At 46.4% G+C, this 16,544-nt stretch overlaps 1 protein-coding gene across 4 annotated transcripts; it reads right to left on the minus strand.

The window, feature by feature from the left end:
• Positions 1–3,471: 3,471 nt before the first annotated feature.
• LOC121013924 (zinc finger protein 558-like) lies at positions 3,472–15,560 on the minus strand. 4 transcript variants are annotated; one of them, XM_040449795.1, is made up of 8 exons: positions 15,217–15,560; positions 14,551–14,642; positions 11,489–11,612; positions 10,906–10,994; positions 10,137–10,263; positions 6,645–6,740; positions 6,038–6,120; positions 3,472–4,679 (listed from the first exon to the last, which is right to left on the minus strand). In XM_040449795.1, the coding sequence occupies exons 3-8, from the start codon at positions 11,517–11,519 to the stop codon at positions 3,903–3,905; spliced, it is 1,203 nt and encodes a 400-aa protein (XP_040305729.1). In that variant the 5' UTR covers positions 11,520–11,612; positions 14,551–14,642; positions 15,217–15,560; the 3' UTR covers positions 3,472–3,902. The 4 variants fall into 4 exon arrangements, with proteins under 4 accessions (XP_040305729.1, XP_040305727.1, XP_040305728.1 ...); XM_040449793.1 differs by having other exon boundaries at positions 15,074–15,560; XM_040449794.1 differs by having other exon boundaries at positions 14,865–15,560.
• Positions 15,561–16,544: the final 984 nt, after the last annotated feature.

Below are 16,544 nucleotides of genomic sequence, written 5' to 3' on the forward strand. Positions count from 1 at the left end.
AAGACTCTTAATAATAGAGAACAAACTGAGGGTTGATGGAGGGAGGCGGGTAGGGGATGGGCTGGATGGGTGATGGGTATTGAGGAGGGCACTTGTGATGAGCACCGAGTGTTATATGTAAGTGATGAATCACTGAATTCTACTTCTAAAACCAATATTCCACTGTATATTAACGAATTCAAATTTAAAAGAAAGAAAACCCAAGATCTAGGTGCTGTACCTCCAATTTGAATTCATTACCACAAGGTCCATTCTAGCCTTTCTCTTTCCTTGCTTGTACTATCTTTGGCAGTGACCATGAGAAACTGGCTTCAATGATCTTTAATGACCTATAATATATATACTTAGTTGTCCAACTTTAGTATATATATAAAGCGGTCTCAGAATTGCTAACCCGTACCCTTGAGTGAAACAAATTTATTAACTCTAGTACAGAATTTGTGTACAGTTATTTTTGCTTTTAGTCTTATAGTATCAGGTCAAAATATATTTTTCCTAAGTAAGTTAGATTTCCTCTCCACACCCTTCAGTGTTGTTTGGTTATTCATTTGTAATACAGTGAGCTGCATTCATCATAGTCTGCATTCCATTTTGTGTTCCCTCTGCTACCTAGTGACTATATTTTGTTCTAACCTATAATAATATTCACTCTTTGTGCTGTAACGTTCCACATGTAATGTAATGTTTTGAAAAGTACAGAGATATTTGTATCCATCAACACAGTCATGCTATTGGGTAATTCCAAAATTTCCAAATTTCCAGTGCTCGCTTCGGCAGCACATATACAAAATTTCCAAATTCCCTTGTGCTGTGCCTTTGTAGTAATCCTATTTCCACCTCTTACCCCTAGTAACTCCTGATTTGTTGTCCTTCCCTACAGTCATGTCTTTTCCAGAATGTCATTCAATGGAATCATACATGTGGCTTTTTGTCTTTTTCACTTAGCAAATTGAGTTTGATTAAAATTGAGGTATAATTTACATGCAATGCAATGTACAAATCTTAAGTGTACAGTTCAGTGCATTTTGACAAATGCATAGATCTGTGTAACTTCTACTCCTGCCAAGACCTAGAATATTTTTCTCATCCTGTAAAGTTCCTGGTTGTCCTTTCCCAGTCAATCCCAGCTACTGCCTCACCTCCCCGCCTCAAACTTAGATGCAACCACTCTTCTTCCCCCCAACCCCCCTCACAGATTAGATTCTGCCTGTTCTAGAAATCTGTATAAATAGAATCATACAGTATTTACTCTTCTGTGTCCGGCTTGTTTTGCTTGGTATAATTCTCAGTTAAGTTTAATTCACAATAAAAAACGAGATACATATATAGTGTTTCCTATATACCAGGCAGTCTCTCAAGTGCTTACGTATTTTATTTTTCACCGTTTTTATTTATTTTTGGGACAGAGAGAGACAGAGCATGAACGGGGGAGGGGCAGAGAGAGAGGGAGACACAGGATCGGAAACAGGCTCCAGGCTCTGAGCCATCAGCCCAGAGCCCGATGCGGGGCTCGAACTCACAGACCGCGAGATCGTGACCTGGCTGAAGTCGGACGCTTAACCGACTGCGCCACCCAGGCGCCCCTCAAGTGCTTATGTATTTTAACTAATTGGATCCTCAGTACAAGTTTACAAAGCACTCTCATTGTTTCCATCTTACAAATGAAAAAACTTGGGCACAAAATGTTTGTTATTTGTCTGAGGTAACCAGGCAATTAAGTGGTAAGGTCTAGACTTGACCTCAAATGGTCTCTCTCCAGAGTCCATACTCTTAATCTCTATGCAATAGAACAGAACACTGCCTTTGGACCAGGCATGGCTTGTGGCACAGGATCTACAGTGATGAATCAAATGCACAGTACTTGTTTTCATGGTGTTTATAGTTTAGTGAGGGTTGGAATGGGGAATAAGTATTAGTCAAATAAAGAAGTATATATAGAAAGTCAGTCAGATGATAATAAGTACTACTGAGATGAAGAACTCCTAATAAAGACAGAAATGTGGGAATTGGTGACTTGCTCATTATATATGGAGTGGGAATGAAAGCCTTTCAGTTCAGGGGACATTTTGGCAGAAACCTAAGTGAACTGAAAGAGTGAGCTATGTAGCTACGTTGGGAATATGAGTCTAGGCAGTACAGAGACCCTGATATTGAACTGTGCTGGGGTGATGGGGCTACAGCAAGACAAGTGTGACTAGAGTATAGGAAGTAAACAGGACTGGTGGAAGGGGGGAGGGTCAGATCTACAGCGGATCCTGATTGTTTGGGGCCTTGTAGGAAATGGTAAAGACCATTCATTATACTCTTGGTACCTTGGTGTACCACTATACCAGAACAATTGCAGGCAGGATGCAGGGAAACCAAAAGGTAATAGTGCATATTCAGTGACTGGAAGAAGAACAAGGAAGGAGAGGAAAGAGGAGGGAGTGATTATTGAAGTTTTGGAGCATAGTGGGAAGAGGGGAGAAGGCTGCACTACAGGGGCTGAGAAGAGGCCCAGGATAGCACCCAGATCCCAGTTCTCTTGTGGGGAAATGGTGTGGTATGTACTCATTCTCCTCCATCCCTCTGATATCCTACCTGGGCTCTCCACTGACCAACCCAAACAGAAGCCCAAAGGCAAATGAGCCCAAGGATATAGCCCATTAACCTCCCTAGGCACAGAGAGGGAAGAGTAGGGTACCAATGGTTTCCATTCCGTATTTCTTATACACAGTGTCCCTCTACAGTGTGATTCCTTATGCACGCCTCAAAGGGTGTGTGTCTTCTGAAGAGGTTTCCATTTTGATGATATTCCTAGGGCTTTCCCTTAGTGTGAATTGTCATACTATTGTGATAATTGTGATTCACTGGAGATATCATGACAGGCTTCCCTTTAGCCAATGCATTCCTCCTGTTGCTCCCCAGTAGGTAATTTTTTTCTGTGAGAGTTTTACCACATAGGCTGCACTTGATAGGGCTTCTCTCCACAGTTAGTTAACATGTGGGCTATTGAATATTATTCCATGTTGATTAGATTAGAAGGAGGGCCTGCTGAAGGCTTTCCCTCACTGAGTCATGGCCAGGCTCCAAGATGGTCCCCAGTAGTTTCTGTCTCCTTTTATGCATACCTCGTGTAGTTCCCTCCCACATCGAGTCAGGACTGGTCCAGGTGACCAACACAATATAGATGAAGAGACAATATATCCTTCTGAGACTAGGTCATAAAAGACATTATGGCTTCTGCATTGGCTCTTTTTTTTTTTTTTTTTAATTTTTTTTTTCAACGTTTATTTATTTTTGGGACAGAGAGAGACAGAGCATGAACGGGCGAGGGGCAGAGAGAGAGGGAGACACAGAATCGGAAACAGGCTCCAGGCTCTGAGCCATCAGCCCAGAGCCCGACGCGGGGCTCGAACTCACGGACCGCGAGATCGTGACCTGGCTGAAGTCGGATGCTTAACCGACTGTGCCACCCAGGCGCCCCATGCATTGGCTCTTTTGGATCACTTTATTTGGAGAGAACCTGCTGCCATATTGTAAAGACACTCATCACTGTGGAGAGGCCTACATGGCGAGGGACTGCAGGTCCCATGCCAACAACTGGCACTAGTTTATCAGGCATGTGAATAATCAACCTTCAGAGTGGACCCTTCATTCCTAAAGACTTCAGATGATGGTAGTTCTAGTTGACATATTGATGGCAACCTCATGAGGGAGCTAGAATTAGAATTACGTAGCTAATCCATTTCTGAACTCCTGACCTACATAAATTGTGAGACAATAAAGGTTTGTTGCTTTAAAGGACTACGTTTTGGGGTTAATTTGTTATGCAAAGATAGTTTCTGCATCCAGTATGAATTGCCAAGATGTCTGAGGTTGAGAAATCAATGGATTCTTTCCCATAGTCACTGCATTCCTATCTACCTATTATGAATTCTCTTGTGCACAGAAAGGTAAGAGTTAGTGGTGAAAGATTTTCCGCAATGACTACATTCGTAGGGTTTCTCTCCAGTGTGAGTTCTCACATGTTTCTTAACAGACGAGAGATTGTTAAATGCTTTCCCACAGTCACTACACTCATAAGGTTTCTCTCCATTATGTATTCTCTTGTGCACAGTAAGAGAAAAGCTACTGCTGAAGGATTTTCCACACTGATCACACTCATAGGGTTTGTCTCCAGTATGAGTTCTCACATGCTGTGTCAGGTGTGAGCTCTTCCTAAAGGCTTTCCCACAGTCATGGCACTCATAGGGTTTCTCCCCCGTATGAATTCTGTGATGCACAGTAAGGGAGGACCTTGTGCTGAAGGCCTTCCCACACTGCTTACATTCATAATGATTCTCCCCAGTATGAACTCCCTTGTGCCTTTTGAGGATACACCTAGTGCGGAAGACATGGAAACACTGATTACATTCGTAGGGTTTTTCTCCAGTGTGAATTCTCACGTGCAGCCTAAGGGATGAGGGATCATTGAAGGCTTTGCCACAGTCCGTGCACTCATAGGGCTTCTCCCCATTGTGTATCCTCTTGTGAATGGTCAGGTAGGATCTACTGCTGAAGGACTTGCCACACTGATTACAGTCATAGGGTTTTTCTCCAGTATGAATTCTCTTGTGCTGAGTGAGGTTAGATTTTGTGCTGAAGACTTTAAAGCACTGATTACATTCATTGACTTTCACTCCGAGATGATTTCTTTCCTGTTGAGAGACGAATGATAACTATAATTTGTATTATTTTATTTTTTAAAGTTTTGTTTATTTATTTTGAGACAGAGAACAAATGGGGAAGGGGCAGAGAGGGAGAGAGAGGATCCCAAGCAGGCTCTGTGCTGTCAGCAGAGCCCGATGCAGGGCTTAAACTCATAAACTGTGAGATCATGACCTGAGCCGAAATCCAGAGTCTGATGCTTAACTGCCTGAGCCACCCAGGTGCCCCTAATTGGTAATATTTTATTTTATTTTATTTTTTTATTACTTTTAATGTTTATTTATTTTTGAGAGACAGAGTGTGAGTGAGAGAGCGGCAGAGAGAGAGAGAGGGAGACAGAGGATCTGAAGAGGGCTCTGTGCTGTCATCAGTGAGCTCGATGCGGGGCTTGATCTCACAAACCATGAGATCATGATCTGAGCTGAAGCTGGATGCTCAACCAACTGAGCCACCCAGGCCCCATAATTTGTAATGTTTTTTTTAATGTTTATTTATTTTTTGAGAGGCAGGGAGAGAGAGACAGTGTGTGAGCAGGGGAGGGGCAGAGAGAGAGGGAGTCACAGAAACCTAAGCAGGCTCCAGGCTCTGAGCTGTCAGCACAGAGCCTGACGTGGGGCTCGAATTCACAAACTGCGAGATCATGACCTGAGCTGAAGTCAGACGCTTAACCGACTGAGCCACCCAGGCACCCCTGTAATATTTTAAATATTCAAGACTATTGTAGGAATTCTCTCTCCCAGCAATTCAGTTATATATAACATTATTATAATTGGTGTTTTTGCTACTTTGAGTATTTGTATAGGGTTCCTGCTAGTTTGAATGATTAGAAGCTAAAAAACATGGCTGTGGTGCCATAGGCCTTATCATATTCAGAGAGCATTTTTCTGATAGGCTTAATACCAGCTTATGTTTGAAGCCTCCATATCTGAGTCACACATATGGAAACAGAGAGATGCTCAGGGAAGAAATAATTGTGGAGATAACTTATATTTTTCTCCAAATTCACAATAGTTTCATGGTATTTCTCCAGAGGCACCACTTTCTCTTTAGAGAATGACTCTCTTGGGAACTTTGTAGTTTCTCTAATTTATGGCATTTTCCTACTGTGGAAAATCAGCAATCTTACCATTTTAAAAAAAGTTATTTATGTATTTTGAGAGAGAGAGAGTACAAGCAGGGGAGGACCATAGAGAGAAGGAGAGAGAGAAAACCCCAAGCAGGCTCCACACTGACAGAGCAGAGCCCATTGTGGGGCTCAAACTCACGAACTGTGAGATCATGACCCGAGCCTAAATCAAGCGTCGGATGCCTAACCGACTGAGCCACCCAGGCACCCCAGCAGTCTTACCATTTTTACACCTTTGTGTTGCTCTTGTCTGAAAACATGCTGCTTAGAAGTTAACCCTTTGGCTCTAAGTAGAGTCTCCAGATCTGAAACCAATTGAAAAGAAATTTCAGTCTGTGGAGAAAATAATAGATAAAATGCACATATTCGTGAAGGCAGACCCTAAGGGATTAGGGTTTTTCCAAAGGTTTGCGATGAAAGGGTCACAGGTATACACATTGTAGGTATTAAAAAAAAAAAAAAAAAAAAGACTCTAGGAAGGTTGAGACTGATGCTGACAAAGGAAGGAATTGTCAGGAATGTAAAGTGGGAAGGGACTGAAGAAGGATCTCACGTGACACTTACAAGTAATAAGCAAAATAGACATGTTTTTGTTCTTCCTCTGAGGCTAAGGTGTGAGGTGATGAAGAGAGAATTAAAGAGGAAGCAAAGAAGGTGCACAAGGAGGCTTATCCCAAAGGCTTTCGATCTTGTCAGAAAAAAAAAAAAAAAAAAGGGGGACGATTTTCCAAAGCTCCCTGATTGGCATTTCCCAACGTAATACTCCAAATTCCCAAGCCACAGGCCAGAGATGATCCTCATGAGGACTCAAAATCCAGCTGGTGCTCACCTGGAAAGCTGCCTGGGAGAATTCCAGTCTCCTTTGCCACCACTTTATCTTTTTGCTCCAATTTGGAGACCACACCAGGCTTACCAACTTGATTTCCTACACATAAAGGAAAGACACAGTACGAAGGGGGACTCTCCAGGGGAAAATGCGTCCCACCACGGAACTGAAGCCCATACTTCTGAGGATGAGCAGGGGCGGCTTTAGGAACACTGGGATAATGATCCCTAAATTCTAATAAATAGAGTAACTCCTCTTTCACAGTGAAAAAACAAATTAAGCGTCCTCAGTCAATATCCAGGGTGTCTGGGGGAATAGTGAGTCCCAGAGGCTAATGCCCAAGCGGAAATACAGAATTAAGAGCCCCAAAGCTTTCATGCACAGAGAATATAAAGTTAGGGCCAGGAATATATCTTTAGTTCATAGGGAAGGCATTAGACTGTAACCTCCGCAACGGTAGGGACCACTCTATCTGGTTCACCACTGTATGCCCAACTCTTAGCATAGACCTAGGAACATGAAGGTGCTTAAGGAAGACTTCTGTGAGGTGATGCCAGCAGAAATGGTGGGGTAGGGAACTCCACAAAAAGTAGCAAATGAAGGGGTAAAAACTGTTAGAATTAACTTTGATGGAACTCTGGAAAGTTATCAAAAGCTTCCAGCAATGAGGAGAATGCTTACTTAAGACAACACAGCTGAATCTGTAAGAGAGCCCTGTGGCCTTTGAGCTGACCCTCGCCCCATCTGCTTCCCCCCTCAGCAGCCACCTTAAAGACAATAAGCTGTGCTCCTAGTACTAGCGGAAGGGGGACCAGGACAAATGTTATTTTGAGAGAACTTTGGTTGTCTATTTTGACCTTCCTGGTGGCTCCCAGAAGGACTGGCTCAGAGGGCTTGCCTTTATTTTGCCTAACTCCAAACTCTCCCGGAGTTGAAGTGCTATGGGGGTGGAGGGCTGGGGCATGTGCTGAATACATTTAAATGTATTAGCTACCGCTGCCTGGGGCAAAGGAAAATGCTGAATAAGACTAACCAGAAAGTCTCAGAGGAAAAGTAGGGAACAAGATACTTTGGGGGAAAGGGGCTTTGACATGCTCCCATGTAGTCCTAGGAATGTGGAAGGCCATGTACCTACCCAGGGTTGGGTGTATGCTCAGAAAACATCTGAAAAGGTAGTAAACCTTCACCTTTGACGGGCCTTCAGGCTTTGTACAAGCAGGAAGTGAAGGCTAAGGCCAGGTTGTAACCTGATTGGTTTTTAAAGGCATGCTCCTATATACACAGAGACTGTGTGGAAAGACTGGGAATTTGGGGGTTCCAGGAATTTAAGGAAATCTCTGATAAAACACTAACTGACCATTAGCCTAACAAAATGGAGATTGCAGTGGCTACACATGGCAAATACAGACATAACAAAATTAGTTCAGAAAATGTCACCAAACAACACCAACTACAACAAGTGACAACATCAAACCATGGGGATGCGGGAATCTCTGATTTACAGAATTGCCAGGACGTTCCAAACGTAGAGTGTTCAACAATTTATGAGGCATGCAGAGAAACAAAAAAGCATGGTCCATTATAGGGAAAGGAAATTAATAGAAACTGTCCCTGAGGAAGAGACTCACTGGACAAAGATTTCAACTATTTTAAGCATGCACAAAGAGCTAAAGGAAACCGTGAGAACAGGTTCTCAAGAAATAGTGAAAGAAATTGTAAAAAGGAACCAAACAGAAATTATGGAGTTGAAAGTACAATAAATTGAAATGAAATATTCACTACTGAAATTTATTGGCAGATTTGATCTGGTGGGAAAAAGAATCAGTGAACTTGAAGATAGATCAATTGAGATCGCCCAATCTGAAGCCCACAGAGGAAAAAAGAAAACAAAAATAGAGCAGAGCATAAGAAACCTGTGGGACAACATCCAACTTTCAACATATGCATAATGGAGTTCTTGAAGGAGAGGACACAGAGAGAGGCAGAAACATTGTTTTAAAAAGCAAATGGTCGGGGCGCCTGGGTGGCACAGTCGGTTAAGCGTCCGACTTCAGCCGGGTCACGATCTCGCGGTCTGTGAGTTCGAGCCCCGCGTCGGGCTCTGGGCTGATGGCTCAGAGCCTGGAGCCTGTTTCCGATTCTGTGTCTCCCTCTCTCTCTGCCCCTCCCCCGTTCATGCTCTGTCTCTCTCTGTCCCAAAAATAAATAAAAAACGTTGAAAAAAAATTAAAAAAAAAAAAAAAAAGCAAATGGCCAAAACATTCCCTGAACTGCAGAAAGTCATGAATCTACACACTGAAGAAACTTAACACCAAAGAGGATCAATTCAAAGAGACCAAACTGAGACACATTATAATCAAACTGTTGAAAGCTCAAGACTAAGAGAGTAGCCTGAAAGTAGCAAGAGAATTTTTGGTTTTTCACATACATGGGATCATCTTTGATAAGATCAACAGCTGATTTCTTGTCAGAAATTGTAGAGGCCGTAAAGCAATAGGATGACATATTCCAAGTGCTGAAAGAAAAAACCTGTCATCATTAATTCTATACACAGCAAAACTATCCTTCAAGAATATGAAAAGACAATACACAGAAGGGGTGAAGATATTTGCAAGCCAGGTATTTGATAAGGGTCTAGCATCCAGAATATATCAGGAACTCTTAGAAGTCCACAATAAAAAGGCAAACGACCCCACCCTCCACTCTCCAGGATGGGCAAAGGACATGTATACAAATTTTTTCCAAAAAAGATATAAAAATGGCTAACAAGCACATAAAAAGATGACCTGTGTCATTGTTCTTTAGGGAAATGCAAATGAAAACCAAGCATTCCCACATTACTTGTGCATCTGTACCACGGAGAAAACGTTGGAAGCTCCTCAAAAAGCTAATCATAGAATGACCATATGACCCAGAAATTCCATTTCTAGGTATGCATACAAGAGAACTGAAAATAAGCGTTCAAGCAAAAATGTACATGAATGTTCATAGCAGAGCACCCTTCAACATAGCCAAAAGGTGGCCGCAACACAAATGTCCATCGACTGATGAGTGGGGACACAAAAAGTGTCCACACACACAACGGAATGATGTTCAGCCAGAAAAAGGAATAACGTTCTGATACAAGCTACAACATGGCTGAACCCTGAAAACATTCTGCTAAGCAAAAGAAGCCAGATCCAAAAGGCTGTGGACTGTAGGATTCCATTTACATGCAATATCCAGAAGAGGTAAAACCATAGAGACAGAAAGCAGATCAGTGGTAGCCAGCGGCTGGAGTAGGTGGGAAAGGGAGTGGCCACTTAATGGTTACAGGGTTTATTTTGGTGCAATAAATGTTCTGGAGTTAGAGATGGTTGCACAACACTGTGGCATTACCAAAAATCACTGAATTGTACACAAAAAACGTTTTCTCTTCTGTGAGTGTTAAATGGATCCAAAAAAACACCTGTTATGGGACTCACTAAGTATACGCGGGGATGAGGTCGGGCTTACCGAGCGAGGCCAGGTTCCTGCAGTTCTCCTGCATCACGTCTCTGTACAGTGTTCTCTGAGAAGGGTCCAGCAGGGCCCACTCCTCCTGGGTGAACTCCACGGCCACATCCTCGAAGGTCACCGAGTGCTGAACCGTCACAAACATCACGGCTTAGGCAAGGACCGTCCCCGCCGAGCGGGCAGGAGAAGGGCAGAGGACGATGGGACGAGGGGCCGGGAACCCAAAGCGCGAGATGTGCGGGCCGGGTTCTGAGCTCTGCTCTCAACCGCTTCTGGGCTCAGCCTGCGGTGCTCCTCCCTGTCTACTTATGCCCGCTCCCACGGGGAACGTGCCCCTAACACAGAGGTGATTCTCTTATTCCAGTGAGACTGTGAAATCCTGCAAGCTGATCTCCCTCCATCTGCAGGGCTGAGTAGAGGCCGGGGACATGGCAGAGGTCAGAGAAACACCTGGTAAATGAATGAGCGACTCCCCCACAGCTGTCACCAAGTACTTGAGTTTAGGACACAGTCAGGTCTTCCTCAGTCTCCCCTAAAAACCTCTCTGCGGAACGTGACGGAGACGGTGACCCTGGAGGAACCTTGGCAACGTAGAAAACGTTGACAAACACGACGTTGCCTGGGGGGCCCCTGACCCTCCATCAGATGCCCGGAGACCCGGGGCCCTCTGGACGCCTGGTTTGGCCATGAGGCTCCGGGGCACCGGAGGAGAACAAATTCAGCTTCTGGTCAAAGGAATAATGACTTGGAAAAAAGAGTAGTGACTCACCGGTAACCAGCCGGTCAGGAAGCCCTTAGCCAACCCTTCCTCCTCCGTGCGTCCGTTCCGAGGAAAGGCTGAGTACAGGGAAGGCTGAGCTGGAGAAGAAGAAAGGAGTCAGGAGAGCCCAGGACGGCTCTGTATGCCAGCACTCACCAGTCTGGGGGCTGCCCCACCCACCTGCACGTGACCACATCCCGACACGCACACGCACGGCCACACCCATGACCACCCCACACAGTGTGGGTGGACACACACACACACACACACACACACACACACACAGCTTTCTCAGGACACCAGAGTGGCCCGTCTCATCCAGGACCCAGGGCCAGGAAATAGGGCCAAGGGTCTTACTGACCTGGAGGAAGAGATTATTAGTCCCATTTCACAGATGAAGAAACTGAAGTTCGAGGGACACCACTGTTATTTTTCCAAGTTTATAGAAAGAATCCCAAATCCCAAGAACCACATCGGGGACGGTGATCCCCGGGCATCTGGCTCCACTCCGGCCTCACCGCTCGGCCCCTCCTTTCCCGCTCCGTGGTGCAGGGGCCTTTACCGCCTGGGCTCCGAGGGCCCCCCGACTTACCACAAGTGGGGGGCAGAGCCACGGCCGCCATCCTGTGACTCAGACGGGAATTTCCCCGGACAACGGGCAGCGGAAGAGCCCGGACGCTCCTCCTCTGGTCGGCACAGCGCGCTCAGGCCGGGCCCTGGGGGAAACGGGACAACAGGAAGCCTTCACGGCCTCCCTCCCACCGCGGGCTTCCGCGGACCAACCCATCTTAGCCTGCCCGTTGTGTCCTCCTTCAACATGCAGGTGGGGTCCCCAGTATCGGGTCTTTACTTAGCAGGTGATGAACCAGGGCTGGCGAAGCCAGAGCTCGTCCTCTTGGGTCCTAACGGTTCGACCGGGACACGCCTCCGCCGCCCCACCTAAATCCCCAGCTTCCCTGAGTCTCAGGGCACATTCTTCCCATGCAGGTGGCTGTCACAAACACATTCCCAGGTCCGACCCTTTGGTTACTGGGGATGATGACGGCTGATACTAGTCTTTGCCTCCCCCGGCCCCACCGCCCTCAGATGACGGGTGACGTCAGAGTGCGTGAGGACGACCCTGGGTGTTATGAGTTTGTCCCCTTCCACCTGGGGCGCCACCCTAGACCCTGTCATCACCTGACACTATTCTGCCACCTAAAACAATAGCTGAGAAAGGTCTCTCTGAATCCAGCCTCGCAAACGTTGTCCTTGTTCATGTTTTCTTTCCCTACGTGTGTTTTGTTTTGTTTTGTTTTGTTTTTGTTTTTGTTTTGTTTTTTTTATAGAGAGAGAGAAAGAGGGCAAGTGTGAGTTGGGGGCAGGAGTGCAGAGGGAGACAGAGAATCTCAAGCAGGATCCACACCTAGCCCACTGCGGGGCTGGAACCCACAAACCACGAGATCATGACCTGAGCTGAAACCAAGACTCAGGTGCTTAACTGACTGAGCCACCCAGTCACCCCTAGAAAGTTCCTTTTTATAAAAAGGGAAAGGCCAGGAAAGATACATATCCACCCCCACATCGGGCTCTATGTTGACAGCTCAGAGCCTGAAGCCTGTTTCAGATTCTGTGTCTCCCTCTCTCTGCCCCTCTCCTGCTCATGTGTGCTCTCTCTCAAAAATCAATAAATGTTAAAAAAAATTTTTTTTTAAACACCCCACACAATTGCAATCCTCAAAACTGAAAACAAATAATGAAACAAACCTAACTGCATATCAAGTTGGAAGCACGACCATACAGAGTCTGGAAAACCATGAGTCAAGCCTTTACATGACTTTAAAATGAAGTATATCGTCAATTCTGCCCGTTTCCTACTACTGATGGACATTTGAGTTGCTTCGCATCTTTTGCTGTTGGAAATAATGCTCCCATGAGTAACCGCACGTGTACATATTGTTTTGCATGTTGGGAGGTTTACATTCAGAGTGTATTTCCAGAGACATGGACAGCAATGCTTCCGAGTGTCAGTTTTTACATACTGTGAAGGAGAATACCATTAAGTAGATAAATCAATGTTGTTAGGAGTCAATATTTTTTGTATAACATATAAAAGATCAATATAAAATCAAAGAAGTTAAGGGGAAAAAAAACCACTGCAAAATTAAATTAAATTAGAAATGTCATGTTAAACTCATGATTTAAAAAACATGTATGTTTTGGGCACTGGCTGGCTCAGTTGGTGGAGTGTGCCACTCTTGATCTCCAGGTTGTAAGTTTGAGCTCCATGTTTGGCGTAAAGATTACTTAAAAATAAAATCTTAAAAACAAACAAACAAACAAACCCCAATACACATATATTTCCTAGTTATATCCAGAGAAAGGTCCTAGAAGTAATGCTACTCCAGCAGCACTTAGCACATCCAGGGTCTAGATCTCGGTTTTTATTTTTTAATTTTTTAAAGTTTATTTATTTATTTATTTATTTTAAAAATTTTTTTAAACGTTTATTTATTTTTGAGACAGAGAGAGACAGAGCATGAACGGGAGAGGGGCAGAGAGAGGGAGACAGAATCTGAAGCAGGCTCCAGGCTCTGAGCTGTCAGCACAAAGCCCGATGCGGGGCTCGAACTCACAGACCGCGAGATCATGACCTGAGCTGAAGTCAGACGTTTAAACTGACTGAGCCGCCTAGGTGCCCCTAGATCTTGGTTTTTAATATGATTCACCATGATAAGGAGCAAAGTATGCAGTAATAATGGAAAATCTCCAGTTTGTGTTAAGGGGAAAAAAAAGCAAGATAAAGAAAAATGCATATAGTACTACAATGTTTTGTGGAGGCAAAGTGGAAACAAGAATATATTTGCTTGTATTTACTTAATTAAAACCTGGAAGGATAAGAATGCATGATAAACCATGAAAAATAATTACCAGGGCGCCTGGGGAGCTCAGTTGGTTGAGCAGCCCACTCTTGATTTTAGCTCAGGTCATGATCCCAGGGTTTTGGAACCGAGCCCCACATCCGGCTCTGCTCTGAGTGTCGAGCCTGCTTGGGATTTTTCTCCCTCCCTCCCTCTCTCCCTCTCTCTCTTACTCTAAAAAAAAACAAAACAAAACAAAACAAAACTGAACTAAAAAAAAAGTAATTACCTGTAAGTCGTTCAGGGAAGAATAGGATTTTAGAACACGTGAGGACAAGATATTATAATATATACTTTTTCATGTCGTCTTGGTTTTGCAAAGATGCAAAGAAAATGCAAAGAAAATTTTTAACGAGAATTTTAAACATTTGAGTATTTTATAAGAAAATCGAGTAATTTAGGGGCGCCTGGGTGGCTCGGTCGGTTGAGCTTCCGACTTGGTTTCAGGTCAGGATCTCACAGTTTGTGAGTTCGAGCCCTGCGTCAGGCTCTGTGCTGACAGCTCAGAGCCTGGAGCCTGCTCCACATTCTGTGTCTACCCGTCTCTCTGCCCCTCCCCTACTCATGCTCTGTCTCTCAATAATAAATAAACGTTAAAAATTTTTTTTAATTAAAAAAAAGAAAGAAAATCAAGTAATTTAATTTTTAAGCTTCACTTTTAGAGACTCCTGGTGTTTACAGCTTGAGCACAGGAAGGGTCCTGCCCAGTGGGGGCTGCCGAGGCCTATCATTACCAGTTCCACAGGGTACTCACCTGATCACACAGAAATCCACGGATCCCTGAGGGCAGGTGAACCTTGAGGCTGGTTTCAATACAAACTTGAAATGGAGAGATGCTTTTCTTGCCTGGAAAAAAAAAAAAGGCACAAAGATTGCTTTTGAGGCATTTTTATAGGAATAGTTGTTGGATAGAAAGGCCGCCCATTCACAATTCATTTTTTTTTTCTTTTTTAACTGATTTAAGATGTAACGGGGGTCCCGAGGGTCCCAGCCTGTTGGCCGGGACTGAATGTGCCCGATTCCCATCCAGCATCTGCTCCCGAATGGGAGGAAGCAGCCTTGCTCAACTCATTCCGCAGGATTAAGCTTCTGGGGCTCATCACTTAGCGATCCCTCGGATGAGTGACTCAGCCGGCTCTGAAACAATTTCCACAGTGGATTCGGGACTTCAGGGATTTTAAGGTCCTAGATGGAGCAGGGCTGGGGCCGGTTAAGTTTCCGTAGTGGGGGGCGGTCCCGTGCATTGGAGGGCGGTGAGCAGCATCCCCGGCCCCTACCCTCTAGATGCCGTACGTGACAATCACACAGTCCCCAGACATGGCCGGAAGTCCGGGGGTAGAGTGGTAGAGTGGCCGCAGGGGAGGTGACAGGACCGTGCTTTCGGAGTAGGGGACGGCGGTGTCCGGAGCTAGAGGCTGACCTGAGGAACAGCCTGAGGCCCCAGGGAAGGACTGGGGCTCGCGTGAGGGACAGGGGGATGTCGGCGTGACCCGGGGCTGCTCGAGGCCCAGCCCCTCCCTCCTGGATCGGACCCAAGATCTCCGCGGCGCATCGAGTCCCGCTCCTCAAGCGGGTTCCGGCGCGCACCGGCCGGGAAGACCGGACTCGCAGCCCTGGTGCCAGACCCGCGGCTGCTCCCCGGCCGCACTTCCGCTTCCGGCCTCGGGATAGCGGCGGGAGACCCGGGCGTTCGGGGTCTCCGGGCGGTGGGCTGTGGCGGCGAGGAGGGAACAGGGCCGGGATGGGCGGAGGCGGGGAGCGAGGAGCGAGGTAACGGGGAGGGCTGCGGCGGGGGCGGGGTAAGGGGGAGTGGTTAAGGGGTGAGCTGCGGTGGGGTGTGGCAAGGGGGCAGGGCGAAGGGATGCGCTGCGGTGGGGGCGTGGTTAGGGGCGTGGTTAGGGTGGGCTGTGTCAGGGAGGGGTTGGGGGCGGGGTGAAGGGGTGGTCTGAGGCGGGGACGGGGTAGGAGGTATGGTTAAGAGGTGGGGGGCGGGGTAAGAGGTGGGCTGTGGTAGGGAGGGGTTCGGGGAGGGTTTGGGGCGTGGTTAAAGGGTGGCCTGCGGCGGGGGCGGGTTTGGGGGCGGGGCGAAGGGGGGCTTCGGCGGGGACGGGGCGTGGCCTGCGGCGGAGGCGGGGTTGGGGCGGGTTGAAGGCGAGGACTTCGGCGGGGACGGAATAGGAGGTGTGGTTAAGGGGTAGGCGTTGGGGGGTGGGGTAGGCTGTGGCAGGGAGGGGTTTGGGGGCGGGGTTAAGGGGTGGGCGGTGGCGGGGATGGGACGGGTTGCAGGGGAGGACTTGGCCGGGGACGTGGCTAAGGGGGGCGGGGTTGGGGCCGGTTGAAGGGGAGGACTTCGGCGGGGATGGGGTTGGAGGCGTGGTTAAGGGTGGGCGGGTTAGGGGAAGGGGTGAAGGGGGGGGCAGCGGGGGGGGCGGAGGGAGCCGGGCCTCAGGCAGAGGTGCTTTAGTTTGCTTAGTTGACAAGGAAAGATGACTTTTTTGACAAATCAAAGTCCGTGAGAGGACTATGGAAAAAGTGATTTACGAAGCATTCTCTAACTTTTGTTATTGGAGAAAAAAATCCAATGAAAATAACCAATTGAGGGAGGAATACAGTGGGTGCAGAGACAATCCTTGTATCTTAGTATGTGGTAAAGTTAGCATTTCAAATGAGCTGGAAAATGATGACTTAATAATGATTTGAGGGGAATATAGTACACATTTAAAAATTAACTGGGGGCGCCTGAGTGGC

Source organism: Herpailurus yagouaroundi, unplaced genomic scaffold, assembly GCF_014898765.1.
Source record: "Herpailurus yagouaroundi ecotype Mexico unplaced genomic scaffold, PumYag 200, whole genome shotgun sequence".
Lineage (NCBI taxonomy): Eukaryota > Metazoa > Chordata > Mammalia > Carnivora > Felidae > Herpailurus > Herpailurus yagouaroundi.

Excerpts from the sequence above, each read along its gene's own strand:
- LOC121013924 (XM_040449795.1), bottom strand. The coding sequence starts at position 11,519 with ATGGCGGCCGTGGCTCTGCCCCCCACTTGTG. Across the intron at positions 6,741-10,136 it reads CAGGAACCTGGCCTCGCTCG|GAAATCAAGTTGGTAAGCCT; the intron begins GTAAGCCCGACC and ends CTTTATGTGTAG. Across the intron at positions 6,121-6,644 it reads TCTCCCAGGCAGCTTTCCAG|ATCTGGAGACTCTACTTAGA; the intron begins GTGAGCACCAGC and ends AATTGGTTTCAG.